The 14,112-nt window shown below is 42.5% G+C and overlaps 3 protein-coding genes across 7 annotated transcripts; 2 read left to right on the forward strand and 1 right to left on the reverse strand.

Moving 5' to 3' along the window:
* Window positions 1-787: 787 nt before the first annotated feature.
* On the reverse strand, window positions 788-5,347 carry SNRPD3 (small nuclear ribonucleoprotein D3 polypeptide). Of its 5 annotated transcripts, none has more exons than XM_030460664.1 (4): window positions 5,296-5,347; window positions 3,729-3,878; window positions 2,795-2,987; window positions 788-1,989 (listed from the first exon to the last, which is right to left on the reverse strand). In XM_030460664.1, the coding sequence occupies exons 2-4, from the start codon at window positions 3,852-3,854 to the stop codon at window positions 1,928-1,930; spliced, it is 381 nt and encodes a 126-aa protein (XP_030316524.1). In that variant the 5' UTR covers window positions 3,855-3,878; window positions 5,296-5,347; the 3' UTR covers window positions 788-1,927. The 5 variants fall into 5 exon arrangements, with proteins under 5 accessions (XP_030316524.1, XP_030316522.1, XP_030316523.1 ...); XM_030460662.1 differs by lacking the exon at window positions 5,296-5,347 and adding an exon at window positions 4,543-4,617; XM_030460663.1 differs by lacking the exon at window positions 5,296-5,347 and adding an exon at window positions 4,481-4,554.
* Window positions 4,004-4,925, forward strand: LOC115599227 (basic proline-rich protein-like). Its single transcript, XM_030460698.1, has 2 exons — window positions 4,004-4,026; window positions 4,160-4,925. The coding sequence occupies exons 1-2, from the start codon at window positions 4,004-4,006 to the stop codon at window positions 4,923-4,925; spliced, it is 789 nt and encodes a 262-aa protein (XP_030316558.1).
* On the forward strand, window positions 4,895-13,850 carry GUCD1 (guanylyl cyclase domain containing 1). The gene is made up of 6 exons (XM_030460661.1): window positions 4,895-4,987; window positions 6,340-6,424; window positions 7,872-8,037; window positions 8,796-8,887; window positions 10,446-10,687; window positions 11,196-13,850. The coding sequence occupies exons 1-6, from the start codon at window positions 4,951-4,953 to the stop codon at window positions 11,285-11,287; spliced, it is 714 nt and encodes a 237-aa protein (XP_030316521.1). The 5' UTR covers window positions 4,895-4,950; the 3' UTR covers window positions 11,288-13,850.
* The last annotated feature ends 262 nt before the right edge of the window (window positions 13,851-14,112 follow it).

The raw sequence follows: 14,112 nt of genomic DNA on the forward strand, positions 1-14,112 counted from the left end.
TAAAACCAGTGAACAGCCTGCATATAAAAGAGGTCTGCTTCAAATAGCCATCCCACTACCTACCAGGGAATTAGACATTTTGCATACAATCCTATACCAACAAGCAAAGCCAGTGGATGTCAAGAGGAATCTTACCTAGCAGCTCCTTTCCAGAGATCCCAAGCAGTAGTATATCAGATGTTACAGGCAGACAGGTCAATTGTCAGCAGAAAGATCACGGTATAGCAAAAGGATCAAATTCTTTAGTGTTAAAAATCCTGTTGCAGAGGGCATCCAGTACAAAGACTCAAAATAAACTTCAGCTTCAGTCTTGTGACAGTCAGCTTTTACTTAGGCAGGGGGAGGAAATTCCGTGAAAGATATCTTCTCTCCCACACTAAGAGCTAGAACCAAACTGATGATTAAAGTTCCAAACAGTACAAACAGCTGTTACTACTAGTGATTAGAAAGGCAGACCAGTTTTACTTGCTGGTATTTTATGCAGATATTCTTAGGAAATGGCCTGATAAATATCACTCACAACCCTAAAGTGTTCATTTTAAGTTGGAAATGTCTTCAAGAACGCATTCCTGCCAATGAATCTGGCTCACATGTCACGTTTTCAAACAGGGTTTTGTGAAAAGTGTTTTGACTTTTGCACAGGTTCCTCAGTTTAGACGTAAGACACTACAATGTTTTTTAAATTAAGCTCAAGCACATCTTAAAAAACATTTTCAGGAGGATTCTAATACAACTATTTAGGATCATGGCTGGATCATAAGAACATATAGCAGGGTTTTTCACATAGTCATGCGAGACCAAATACAGCTTTATTTACAGACAATTCAACAAATTATTACATTAGTTCAACTTTCATGTCTGCACACAAGAGAGCCTTCACAGCATCAGGGCAGAAAAGCAAGACCAGCTATATTGTACATGTACAGACTGGTAATTCATTATAGGCAAGTATGTGATTAGGTCCAGAAGTTTTACATTGAAATATCTCAACCCTTTAAGTCAGTAAGTCAGCCATACTCTACTTTTTGCAAAATAAAGTTTCAACTACACGTGGCTTCCTGCAGATCAGCTGGTAATCCATGACTGTGTATAGATGTTAAGACCAAAAGCTAAAGCTGATCCTAAGTTTTGTTCAAAAGATTAGCATTTGTACTGAGTTGTATTTAATGGATAACCATTAATACGACTTTCACCATACATCTGCACTACTGTTCAAATGTACAAAACATTTCAAATTTATCCTTGAAAATGCCTGTTTTATATTCTGTCTTCTTTTCCCAGACAGAGGGGAAAAAAACCAAAACACCACAAACAAAAAAGTGAACTAAGAGAACTTAAATTTTTCACTGCAAATAAAGACTCAGGCTATCAAACTTCTATGTTCATAATGAAAAACTCTCCCTGTACTTAAAGAGTAAAATTCAAAATGCAAGAATAAAAGGTCAATGCACAGCTCTGAAGATGGCCCTCCATGTACTGTAGGTCCATACAAAACAAAAGAACATAGTACTTTGCTTCTCAGGAAGCTGCCTCTGTTTGGCTCCATGTTCTATAAAGGCAAATGCTACTACGACTTTAAAACATACTACTTAAAAATTCTTCACCAAGAACACCTTCACATTCTTTAGAGAAAAGCAACAGGACCAAAGAAGAAAAAGGAAAACATGATCATTAAAACTCAACGTCACACACAAATACAAAGTAGTCAAACCTAGATATAAGTCCCACTATTTCCCAAACAGAGCAAATTTAAGTTTGAAACTGACCTACAATGTCAGAGAAGTCCTGTCATACAAAAGCCAAGAAATTTTTGTCAGAAACGTTTATTAAACAAAACTGACACCAATGCACAGGTAGCCAAGTTAATACCCCCTAATAAAAAAAAACCAAAACCCAAAACAAACAACCACGTTGGCCAAGACCAAGATTATCTTCGCTTCTGGAAGATGTTGCCACGGCCCATACCACGGCCTCGTCCTCTTGCAGCCACTGAAGAAAGAAAACATCAGGGATGACATGAATTTGACATAACTACACATTTATCTGGACAACTGACAAGCAAAACATAAACAACAGTCACTTGCTTGGAGGCAAGGACACAAGGATATCCTATGAAATTCAGAAAGTGATCTAACAAGAAAGAATTTTCTGTAAGAAGAACTAAAATTAATGGTTAATCTTGTTACTCTAGACAGATGTAGCCAAAATTCACACACTTTGTGTTCCTTCTCATCTGACACACAAATGTGTCAGATGTGCAGCTCAAGAGACACAAAATCCCAGTTTTCCAAGGTTTTGCAATGGATCTCAGTATGTTTCAACCAGATGTTACACTCCCACGTACCCTAAAATTACCAGAGGACTCTGGAACTGGGCTGTTCCCCTTGAGAAAGGTACAAATGACAGTGAAGTAGAGAATGGCAAATAATTATAGCTTTCCATTAGCTTAAGTACCTTCTTCATAGCTGAATTTGTTTTTTTGATAAAAACCTTAACAAGAACACTTGGATCGTTCCCTAAGTATTCCAAACAGCTAGCAGACAAATTGACTGGAAAACAGAAGATGAAGTTTCATATGAACTTCCTGTTCAACAAGGCTACTTAATATATCTAAATTATTGTAGCATTTAAGTAACTGGGCACTCCCACTGCAAGGTGAAACAGAGAAAAAACCAACGTATGAACCAGTCATCTTTCAGTTTCTTACAGCTCCCATTTCCTCAGTTATAGAAATGACAGTTTTCTAGTTCTTCTACACCAAAATGGAACCATAAAAAAAAAAAATCATACACACCTTGAGCTTTGAGAATAGCTGCTTTTCCTCGCCCAGCTCCAGAACCCTGGTTTTTATTCTTCATGCTCTTTAGCATAGGAGCATTCTTCAACATATCTGGTAAAATGAGAAACCGTATCTTGCTACCTCTGATGTACACCTGCTCGAGCTGTGCCACTCGTCCGTCTCTGTACGTCACTGTTATGTTGGACATCTGGAAAGTAAAGATCAGTCAGTGCTCACAGAGGCCTCTAAAAGAGCTCTGTATCCCAGTGCCTCTTGCCTACAGAACATGCAGACAGGATTCTAGTACCAGAGCCAAAGACATTCCAAGCATGCTGCTTTCTCAGCTGGAGTTGCGACACAAGGCACCCAGGAGCACTTAAATGTCATCCTAAACCTGCTACTATTCAAGCAGACCAAGAACTTCTGCTTTCTCCACAGTCTGCAAATCAGTTTTATAAGCTTTGTTAGTTTTGTTTTCTCACACTGAATCAGGTTTCATACAGCTGTTATAATCCTGTCATGGAAGCATTTTGATTTCAACGATGACTTGTCTAAAGTCAATCAAAACTAAGCCCTCAGTATGCCTGAAGTATTGTGCATTAAAGAAGAAGCTTCAATGCCTTAAATCAAGGTTTGTTTATTCTTATGCCCAAGTAGCATTAAGCTAAGAACTCCAACAAAAACGTAACTCAAAAAACAGAGTCTTAAGAACCTGGATATTATTGACAGGAATGCCCATCTGACCGTCAAAGTGAAAGAATAAGCACTCTTTGGAGTGCTCAGTAATTGTGGAACCACTGCACTACACATTGTACGTGCAGCAGTACAGTTTTCTTTACCCCAAGACTAAAAGCAGTGGTCTTTTACTCATGTTGTCACTAAGCTAGCAATCAGCCTGTCCAGGCACAGATCAGACAGCTTTTTCTCCACTTTTCTGAAGCAGGTATACCTGACAATTCATGTTGTCTTCAGCTTCAATCAATTTGCCTCGATAAACTTCTCCTGTGTTGGTCTCACAGGTCACAATATGGCCTTCAGCCTCATGGAGGACTTTAATTGGCACTCCAATCGACATGCTTGCAGTGCTGTGGCTCTACACCTGAGAGAAAATAGAAAAAAAATTGTCTACAAGTTGCTTTGCAAGTAGGCTTTTACAATGTATGATTTTTTCCCGGTGTAAAGTACTGATTTGCTCTCTTAAACAAACATACGTATTCTTTGACAATGCATAAAGTCTTTCTGGAACAGTGACGACAGGAAGAAAAGACAGAGTTATCAGCACAAGTAAGTCTTTTCCAAGAGTCATCCAACCTATGAAATTCACTTTTAACTACTAGAAAACGGACCTTGTACTGCCGAGAGCACCACAAACACAAATAGCCCCAAGCGCACCACAGCGGTACCGCCAGCCCAGGAGCTGCGGGGCGCACAAACAACCCCGCAGGCTCTGCGGGAGGAGCCCAGCCCGCACCGTAACCCCGGAGAAGGCCCCCAGCCCTACCCCGAGGGTGGCGGATGGCCCCGTCTCAAAAACCGAGCACAGCCCGAGAGGCACAGCACACACAGCCCCCGAGGCCCAGCAGACCAGCGGCCACCCCACCACCGCTTCGCCCCCTCAGGCCCAGTAGCCCGGAGCTACCGGGGATGCGTCGCCCCTCGGATGCTCCCCCCCAGCGCCCGCAGAGCGAGGAGGAGCCGTACCACTCCGGGGAAGCCCGCCCAGAGCCGGCAACACCACCACTGCCCTCCCGCCCCGCGCTCACCGTTAATGGCCGCCCGCAGCTTCCCGCCCTGCCCCGCGCACCGGATCCGGAAAGCAGCGGCGGGACCGTCTCCGCCCCTGCTCCGCCTTCCCGGGGCCGCCTTGCCCCCCGCGCCGCCGTTTCGCCCTTCCCGGGACAGAGTTGGCTGCCGGCGCGTCCCGCCCCGCGCCATGCCCCTACCCCTACCCCTGCCCCGGCCCCTGCCCACCCACACATCCGCCCGACACCGCCCGCACCGCCGCGACGGCGCGGGGCAGACGGCGCGGGGCCCGGCCCCCCGCAGCCCCCGCCCCTGGGGCCGGGAGGAGCCAGCACCGCGCCGAGGCATGCCGGGCCCCTGGGCCGCGCCGCCGGGGGGGCCGGCTCGGCGGGGCCGGCAGTGAGCGGGCGGCAGGCCCCGCCGCCGCCATGAAGAGCCCGGGGGAGGCGGAGGAGCCGCCGCCAGGTCAGTGCTCCCCGGCAGGGCAGCTCCCTGCCCACCCCCCAGAGCTCCTCCGGGAGCAGCCGCAGGTCGGGGGCGGGCGGAGCCCTTCGCGGGGCGCCCCGGGGGCGGGGCGGGAGCCGGGGATCCGCGGCGGGGTCGGCCCCGGTAGAACGGGCCCGGGGAGGGAGCGGCGGGCTGGGGAGAGGGCGGTTGCGGGCGGCCCCTGGGGAGGAGCAGGAGTTCCCGCAGCAGCAGCAGCCGCGATGTAGAACGAGCGGCTCCAGGGGCTCCCAGTGCTGCTGACAGCCACGGCACCCGCGGGGTTGTACCTTATCTCGGGACAACTGACAGCACTGAAGAACCTCCGGGTGTGTTGGGGAAACAGGATGACTGGAGAATGAACATCCAAGAAAACTGAAGTGATGACCCTTGGAGGTCTTCGCGTAAAACCCGAGAACTTCTTCAGTTTCTCTCGGGACTTGACAGAGGCTCTGGGTATTAACAGAAAGGGAACAGAACCATAACATGCCAAGAAAAAATGATGACAAAATACTTATGGATCTGGGTTTGAGGAGAATCTGGGAATTGGGTTTTAATTTTTTCTTGAGGATACTTAAGAGTAATTTAATGTAGATTATTAAAATGACTGAATATACAAATGGGTCTTCAAAGTCATGACTAAACAGTGCCACAACTAAGAAAAAATATTTGGAAGGAGACCAGAATATCTGCACTGGCTTGTCCCTACATGAAACTACAGCTTTGTTAAAAATAACATCCAATTACAAACAACATTATCCAAAAAGTTTTATAAATAAAATTATGTAAAACCTAGGCCAGTCCCCATGGCATCAAATGCATGTTTATTTCCATCTTAAAATGTAGTTGACCTGGTGTTAACTTTTCAGAGGTCTTTTCTAGATCAAAGGTAAGGTAATTTAGAAAAAGCTCTTTATGATTAACTCACTTTGATGCATGGTGAAGTAGCAATAGAGGTACAACACATCACATCCCTGGAGTGGTAAGGGCGTTTCTGAAACTGAAACCACCACCTTGCCAACCCTGTAAAAATAATAAATAAAAAAAATGCAGAGGAATGGAGTTCCTTGTATTCTGGGACTTTTTAGTAGATTGTTCTTTTTCCCCTCTCCTTTTGCTGTGTTCACATTTAATAGATAAGGCCAACTGGTGCCATTTGTGAGCTTTGTTAACCTAAAATTAAAATCCTTACGAAGAGCTATAGAAAAGGCTCAGATCTGTGGAGCTGGTAAGAGCTCAAGGCCTAGAGATCTTGGTTGCATCTCATCTCACCGTTCAGTTTAACAGTTTGACATCTGTGCTGTTTTACTCACAATGAGGTGTTTTCACTACAGCTGACTGCATCCAGCTGAAAGTGCCAGTCATCCAGCAGCTGTACCACTGGGACTGTGGGCTAGCCTGCTCCAGGATGGTGCTTCAGTAAGTAACTGTTCTGGTTTGAACAGGTGGGAAATCCCATCCCATGGGAGAGGGGTAGCAGGAAGTAGTGTCCAGGGAGAAGAGGAGGTGTGTTGAAGCATCTGTGAGTTTAATTTAGTCTGAGGAGACCACAGATTCTCAGGTACCCTTGGAGAATTACTTGGGCCTGCCACAACTCCCCAGCAGGCGTAAAGGAAAATAGAAACAAAGATTAATTTAAGACCCTTTTGAATAATTGACTGTTTTGCAGAGTATCTGATTAGCTTTAAGAACTTTTCAGGTTGGCATGCATAAACTAATAAACAGTTATCTCTATTTCTTGTTGTTTAAATTCAGAACTGATACTTAACACAGCAATTCACCCGATTCCTTTCTGTTTTCCAGTGTTGGTTAGGTGTACCCCCATATATGAGTATAAACCATCTCTGTCCTGCTGAGCACCCAGTCTGTGGGATGTTTTTGTACAGAAGTTTCAGCCTCAGAACAATGCACTGTATTGCCCTTTGGGGATTCTTTTGGTTTTGTTTTGGTTTTTCTTTTTTTGAACAAGTAGCTATCCTGCTGAACTCCTCTTTCCTTCCACAGAGGAACATGAGCTTAGGTGCAGGAGAAATACCTATTTAGATGTCCACTTAGTAGATATGAAGCAGAAGATTTTCATTTCTCTCCATCCCTTCTGCCAAGACGTTAGTCCGTGTGCTGGTAATTTCCCATCTTGACTACTGTAACCTCTGCTTCTTTATTCCCTTTACCTCTTTGCCACTCCAGTCTGCCCAAACTCAGCTTCCAAGATTAAGCTTCTCACCCTGCTAATCTGACCTTGTTTGCCCCGCATCCTCAATTCCAGTCCTCCCCTCCATTTACTTCCATTCGTTTTCTGACTTCCAGAACTCTCTGTAACTGCCTCTCCCCATCCCTTTGAAACCTGTTCCAGTCTTCCTCCTGACTTCATCTCCCCTTTGTTTCCTTTTGTGCCATCAGTTCCCAAGAAAAGCTTCCTTTGAATATTACTGACTTCCTTACAGTTCCAGTTTTTGAAATGCATTTGTTATGTGATCCAAGTTTTAGTCTTTAACACTTTGTTCTGTTTGCTCTAATATGCTTGTACATGTAGACTGTAAGCCCTTCAGGACAGAGTTCTACACCTGCTCAGTATAGCTTTGCCTATTGTACAGCACCTGTACTTCTAGCACTATAAAACAGTCAAGATACCCATACATTGCCAATTTCAAAAAGTCAGCAATAAATCCAGTTAAATACTCCCTACTCCATTCCCTTCCCTTCAATTTCTGGCTCCTTTATGGGTTATTTTTCGTTGTTGTTGTTTCTCAGCCAAGCCCATTGTTTCAGTTTTTATGTCCTGTGATGTTAAGGTTTGGGGTACAGTGTGCATTTTGCTTCTCCTAAGATACGTGCTTCCCTTCCCCTGCCTTTCCTAATACTATAGGTACCTGAACCATTTGGACAATGATGAATTTCAGAAAGCCATCCAGGAACTCCAGTTAACAAAGAGTATCTGGACTATTGACCTGGCCTACCTGATGCGGCACTTTGGTGTTAAGCATAAATTTTGCACCCAGACACTTGGAGTGGACAAGGGCTACAAAAATCAGGTTAGTATTCTGATCTACTGGGAGACAGCAAACAGCTTTAAAAGCTGTGTGTCAGGGTATAGAAGTTCTGCTGTGCTATAGACAATTAACTGCAGTTCCTGTAAACAAGGTTTGCCTACTGCCCAAGCTGTCACAAATCAGTTCCCAAGGCAAGGCTAAATATTTTCCTATTAGTTCCCTAATATTTTACATCTTTGACTCAATAATACCAATTTAAAGAAAAAAGTTTCATGTAGTGCTCATGAAAATTTTTCATTTATCAAATTCCAGCCAATTTGATAGCCTTGGAGACAGAAGCCCTCTATCTGCAGAACAGGTTCAGCCCAGGCAGCAGCAGTGCTTTACTTCCCCACGTTCCCCACCACAGTGCTTCAGCCCTGACCTGGAAACACCACCTCTAGAAGTGAGAGGGGAACTCAGCCACTGAGGGCTTGGCCTCCCTCAAGACTGCCACCAAGGGCCTGTAGTGGTGATGGATTTTCCAATATAAGCTCCTGCCCAGTAAAAACCAGACAGGCTTCTTTCCTCTAGGCAGCTGAATAGCCACTGGATAGAAATTACAACAGTAATGCAGGAGTGCATTTAAACTTGTAATTTAGAGCAGGAATTCTTATCCTGTTACCAGTAAACTAAGGGAGAGATCTCTTATCCCACAGCCAGATCTCCAACTTATGCAGGCCCTTGCTAGCAAGGGTTGTAAGTGATGGATTACCTAAGTTGAACATCATTCCAGTCCATAATTTCTGTTATCTCCACAGTCATTTTACAGAAAGCACTTTGACACAGAAGAGAATCGAGTGAATCAGCTCTTTGCACAAGCCAAAGCCTGCAAGGTGGTGGTAAAGAAGTGGTAAGCTTACTCTTTCCTTTTTGTCTCTGGAGATTCTGTGGGTCTTATGCTTTTCTTGGAGTCACCAAACTAAACTAGCGAAAAAGACTGAAATCAGGGCATTATCCTTTTCTTTAAAGTCTTTCTGCTCTGTCTGCAAAAAAAAAAACAAGACCACAAGTGGACATAAAAAGTTAGTAACAAAGTTTGAGGAAAAATAATCATGATAGAATAAGTGATTTGAAAATGCTGATATGAGTTGCCTATTGTTTAGGTTTTAAATTTCATTGTCCATTAAAATAACCCTGTAGGGAGTGCCTGCAGCATTCCTGTTGGCCATTGTTGCAACTAAGGTGAATGCTACATGGGCACACAACCCATTGTTCCCAGAGCTATACAAACATTATAGCTCTGTTCCCAGACAGATAGGCAAAGAAAAGGCAAGCATATGAGCCTTCACCACAGAAATTATGAAATAAGGAACCTCTCTGAAAGAGCTGCAAACCCAAGGGAGGGGTTGGGGGAAGGCAGAATTGTTACACAGTCAGCAGTGATATTCTTCATGGGAAATTACTCTGTCCATGTTCAACCTGAGCTGCATCCTGTTTCAGAGTGAAGCTGGATTTGGATCTCTGATATCAAAATGGGATAAATAATTTTAGGAGTAAGAAGAGAGTACAGGGCAGCCACAGCAGCATTCAAATGCTGTAATGCAGCTTTCATTTACCAAAATCATTGATACTTAACAATTCTAACCAGAGCTTTCTAACACAGACAGAGTCTGTGTGGCACCATCTGTTTCACCAGGGCTGTGACAGGACAGAAGGGACAGTCAGTCCATCTTGATTTAGCAGCCTTTAGATCATGGCCTTGATCAAAACAGGGACAGAGGGCATATCAACCTGTGCAGTGCTGAGGTTGGGGCATCAAAGTGACACTGGAAAAAATGAAAAAGCAGGAATTCACTCAGGTAGCACAGACAGCCCTGACATGTGGAATGTATTATGCAAGGAATGAACTTCTAAGGCACAGAGAATACACCATCTGGGCTCAGCAAAGGACAGCTTTTAACAGATGAGATTATAGCTTGTTTGGTTAATACTCATTCTCTGTAGGAGGTACTACAGAATTTGAACCTCAAGAGAATCAGGTAGTCCAAAATTTCAACTGGGAGAAACACATTCCTGTGTGACAGAGGCGAATTTGGGCATGTCTTTAGTTAGTGATCATAAAATATCTAACCATTCAGCCACTAAAGACTTGGTGCTTTAGAAATAAGTTTTTCTAAAATCAAGACAGAACACTTAATGTATAATTTTCCCACAAAAAAAGTCTCTCATCACTTAGCTGCCAGCCCCATTCTGAGATGACATTTGTATTACTGCAGAATCCAGAGCTGTTGCGTTGCATTTCAGTAGGGGCTGTAGCAAAGCTTGCAGAGTTCAGCAGCAAAAAGTTGTATCTGTGATACAAAAATAACTATGCCAGCTGCTTAAGTACTGTCCATCACCACACACTTCATTCTATAGCAGTCTTTTTCCTCACCTTGTTAATATTAATGTCTGCTTTTTTCCTGCAGCACAGTAACTGTACAAGACATCCAGAACCACCTGTCCCAAGGCCATGTAGCCATTGTCCTAGTGAATGCAGTCCTGCTATTATGTGATCTTTGCTCCAGTCCTGTCAAATACTGCTGCTTCCTCCCCATTGGACAGAAGTGCTTCTGCAGGAATCCTGACTACCAGGGCCATTTCATTGTTTTGTGTGGCTACAACAAAGCCTCAGGGAGTATTTACTACAACAACCCTGCCTATGCTGACCGTGAGTAGGCTGTTCCTTTTGGGTGGGTTCTCAGCCATCTCATAGCTACCATGTCTGTAACACAGGACTTCCCCTCATGGTGTGCAGCATCACTAACCAATTTGTCAGAAGGATTTTTTCCATATTAATTAAATTACTGCTGCACTGTGCTTTGATTTACTTGAGGCCCTAAAATATGCATTCTAGCAAACTTGTTTGGTTTTCTGATGAGTTACTGAGAGATGCTGCACTCTTACAATGTGTAGCATACAACAGGATGGCCAATTTATACCCATTTACAGCACTACTTCAGTGAGCAACTGCCTTTGAGATTAAAAGATTTACCTGAGTAAACCTGTAATCTAAGATGATAGCTCTTGCCTGCATGTCAGTTTTCTCTGTAGAGGCTGCTAGACTCGGAGCCTTTCACAGGCATATTTTTAATTTTAACTAACATTAAACTAACATTTAAACTAACATAACTAACATTTAACTAACATTAATTTTAATTTTTATTCCTCCTTAACAGGAACGTGCTGCACCAGCATCAGTAACTTTGAGGAAGCCAGGACAAGTTATGGCACTGATGAAGATATTCTGTTCATCTACACAGACAGCTGACATCCACACCTGATACTTGGGGCCCTTTCCTGTGCAGCCTGCATGGCAGCTGGCTGCTTGTCTCAGGACTCCCCCTGCAGGGACCTTGCTCCTGAACTGCAGTGGGATCTTAACCATGGGAAGCTTTATAGACATTGACAGGACTCTACCACAACGCTGTCTTTTGGGTTTTTTTCCCTGATGAGGAATCTGATTCTGTGGTGTACATCTCACTTTTTTTTTTTTTCCTCATTTTCAACACTGCACGTCTGACAGCAGTTGTAAAACAATGGCCCAGAGACTCTTCACTTTGAGCTCATTTTCAAGCTAAACACATGAAAAAGAAGCACCAAATTTATGAACTTGGTAACACTTGATAACACATGTATAGGTTTAGGTAAATACAACCAGGAAAAGAGGCAATACCTGTTTCTCTCTCTGTCAAAGTATCAAGGGCTGATCTTCATCCTAAATCTAGGCATTTGAGGTTTAGCAGAGTATTATGGAAGGAAAAAATATTAACTTAAACCACTTTTAAATAGCAAAAATGCCTTGCTGCTCATCAATATTGCCTGCATTGTAGGAATGAAACGTGTTTACTCAAGTTAACTTACAAATTCACCTTAGGGAGGTTTAGCATGTATTCCACTGCATCAGATTTGGAGTCATAGTTACTGGTATTGCTCAAAAAGCTTAAATGAAAAGGTTTCATTTGTACCCACAAGTCTTTCTTGCTCTTTGCAGAAAACCTCTGAACGTTATGCCACTCACATGTGCCAGTTCCAGCAGAATCCATTTAAATATAAACTTAAAACTTATTAAGCCAATAGGAAAACTTATCATCCACACTCGTGGTATATACTTTTAGTGTGTAAACTGTAAATACCTGATAGCACAGACTGGGTTGTAACTAAGATGCTGAATTTGAGCCAAATTTTTCTACTGGTATTAGTTCAGTGACCTTTGAAGAGCTGAAATAAAGAAAAGAGGGAATACAAACATCTCTTTGCTAGAAATAAAAAGGCAGGAACTCAGATTTTCTAGCTCTTGGATTAAGGTGGATGCTGTATTCAGGTGTTAAGGAGTGAAACTGTTAGCAGCCCATTATTAATCTTTTCATAGATTACCTGGGTTTAATTACTTTGCTGAAAAGCACTGTAAAGTATAGGAAATAGCCACCTATTTCAGATTCATCCATCACAGTTTCCTACAAGTCTTGATCTCCAGTGCTGCCTATGTCAAAGTGGGTTAAAAAAAATCAATGGTAAGGCCAGCAGAATTTTATTTTGTACTTAATACAGAGACACCACACCTTTGGCATGGTTTCAGATAGAAATCCATTTGAGTTCTGGAACTGTGTGGAATAACAGTAAAAGGACATTGTAGTGTTGGAAATAAAATAGGAATCTACTTGCAGCATGACAAATTTTAAGGGAAAATATTGTATTTTATCAGTTCTTGACACTGGAAAGTATCTGAAAAGTGTTCAGTGAGTGCTTAGTGGTATCAAGAGTGCTCCTTTGTACAAAGGCTAAAAATACTAACAGACACTAAAAATGCAGAAGCCTTTAAAAACTTAACAAAAAATATGTAACAGGAATTTTCACCCTATCAGATTTTGCTTATCACTGCTGAAGGTAGAATACATTCTAGCTCTTGCAGCTGGAAAAATCAGTAAAAATTAGGATGTGATTTTTGAGCAGTAGAACATTAGTGCCACCAGTGGAATCCCAGAATAAAGGTACAAAACCTGTTACAGATGATGCCTTCCAACTCCTACAGAATAAGTCACCATAAAGCTTCTGATCTGGGAATTTTTATGACCAAGTCCAAATTCATATTTGATTTAGAGAGATTGTATCAGCTATGCTGCTAATAGCTAAGCTATTTAACAGGTTTGTAAACCACAGGTTGTAGAGTACTTCCTTAACCCATGCACTTTCAGGTAGGATTAAACTGCCACACAATTTACTTTAGAGCAGGCTTGGTTAGCTAAATAAAACCAATCCTTACAAAAGGCTTGTAACTCACCATTTACTGGTTCAGTTACCCAAACACAAATCTTGGGCTTATACATAAACCAATAATATAAGGGCATCCTAAGTGGCCTGAAATGCACAGATAGGTTTAATAATATTGACTGCTAGGTGTCTGGCACCCAGGGTTTAAATACTTCCAACAAGACTGAAAGATGAACAAAGCTGTTCAAGGTAATAAAGACAAAAGGAGAGCTCCAGTATTGCAAGAGGATCTCATAGAGCTGCCAAATAGAAGAGAGCTGTGAGAGATGAAAACACAAGGAAGAACCAAAAGCCAAGTGAAAAGACTGAGTACTTACGTGACACAAATTCAGTTTAAAAAGCAACTCACTGCACAACATTCAAAATATTTACGTTTTCTGAAACTTTGTTTCCCGTTGCAAGACTGTATACCAAATTACTCGTTCTGAAAATGTTTTGTCACTTTGTTTCCTTCATGATGTCAATAGCAAAGAAGGGGTATTTTACATGCAGGGATTTTATACATAAATATATTTTTATTTGTAATTAAGCCATTCTCAATAAAGGTTTAAAGTCACAGATAACCCTGTAACAAAATGTAGCAAGTGCATTTATTAACTGGTTTATTATGACAAATGTTGGAAACTCCTTGGAGGTGATACTGGAAGTGGCACAGCTGAACTGGAATTTGGGAAAAAGAATTAAGAGTTCAAGTAGGTGAAACAGCTATAAACTCAGAGTTGGCTAGGCTGTAAATTGTATTCATACTGCAAATTCTGAACCCTTTTAGTGCATCACCTGAATTGCACAAACCAAAATTTCAATATGCTCCAGTAGCTGAGAACA

The sequence above is a fragment of the Calypte anna genome, chromosome 15, assembly GCF_003957555.1.
Source record: "Calypte anna isolate BGI_N300 chromosome 15, bCalAnn1_v1.p, whole genome shotgun sequence".
NCBI classification, from domain to species: Eukaryota; Metazoa; Chordata; class Aves; order Apodiformes; family Trochilidae; genus Calypte; species Calypte anna.

What these genes read in the sequence shown, in the direction of transcription:
- SNRPD3 (XM_030460664.1), bottom strand. Translation starts at nt 3,854, where the DNA reads ATGTCGATTGGAGTGCCAATTAAAGTCCTCCATGAGGCTGAAGGCCAT. An exon ending in AAGACAACATGAATTGTCAG is followed by an intron (nt 2,988 to 3,728) that starts GTATACCTGCTT and finishes TTTACTTTCCAG; the next exon opens with ATGTCCAACATAACAGTGAC. An exon ending in AGCTATTCTCAAAGCTCAAG is followed by an intron (nt 1,990 to 2,794) that starts GTGTGTATGATT and finishes TTCTTTCTTCAG; the next exon opens with TGGCTGCAAGAGGACGAGGC.
- LOC115599227 (XM_030460698.1), top strand. Translation starts at nt 4,004, where the DNA reads ATGCATAAAGTCTTTCTGGAACA. An exon ending in CATAAAGTCTTTCTGGAACA is followed by an intron (nt 4,027 to 4,159) that starts GTGACGACAGGA and finishes AAACACAAATAG; the next exon opens with CCCCAAGCGCACCACAGCGG.
- GUCD1 (XM_030460661.1), top strand. Translation starts at nt 4,951, where the DNA reads ATGAAGAGCCCGGGGGAGGCGGAGGAGCCGCCGCCAG. An exon ending in TGCTCCAGGATGGTGCTTCA is followed by an intron (nt 6,425 to 7,871) that starts GTAAGTAACTGT and finishes CTAATACTATAG; the next exon opens with GTACCTGAACCATTTGGACA. An exon ending in CAACCCTGCCTATGCTGACC is followed by an intron (nt 10,688 to 11,195) that starts GTGAGTAGGCTG and finishes CCTCCTTAACAG; the next exon opens with GAACGTGCTGCACCAGCATC.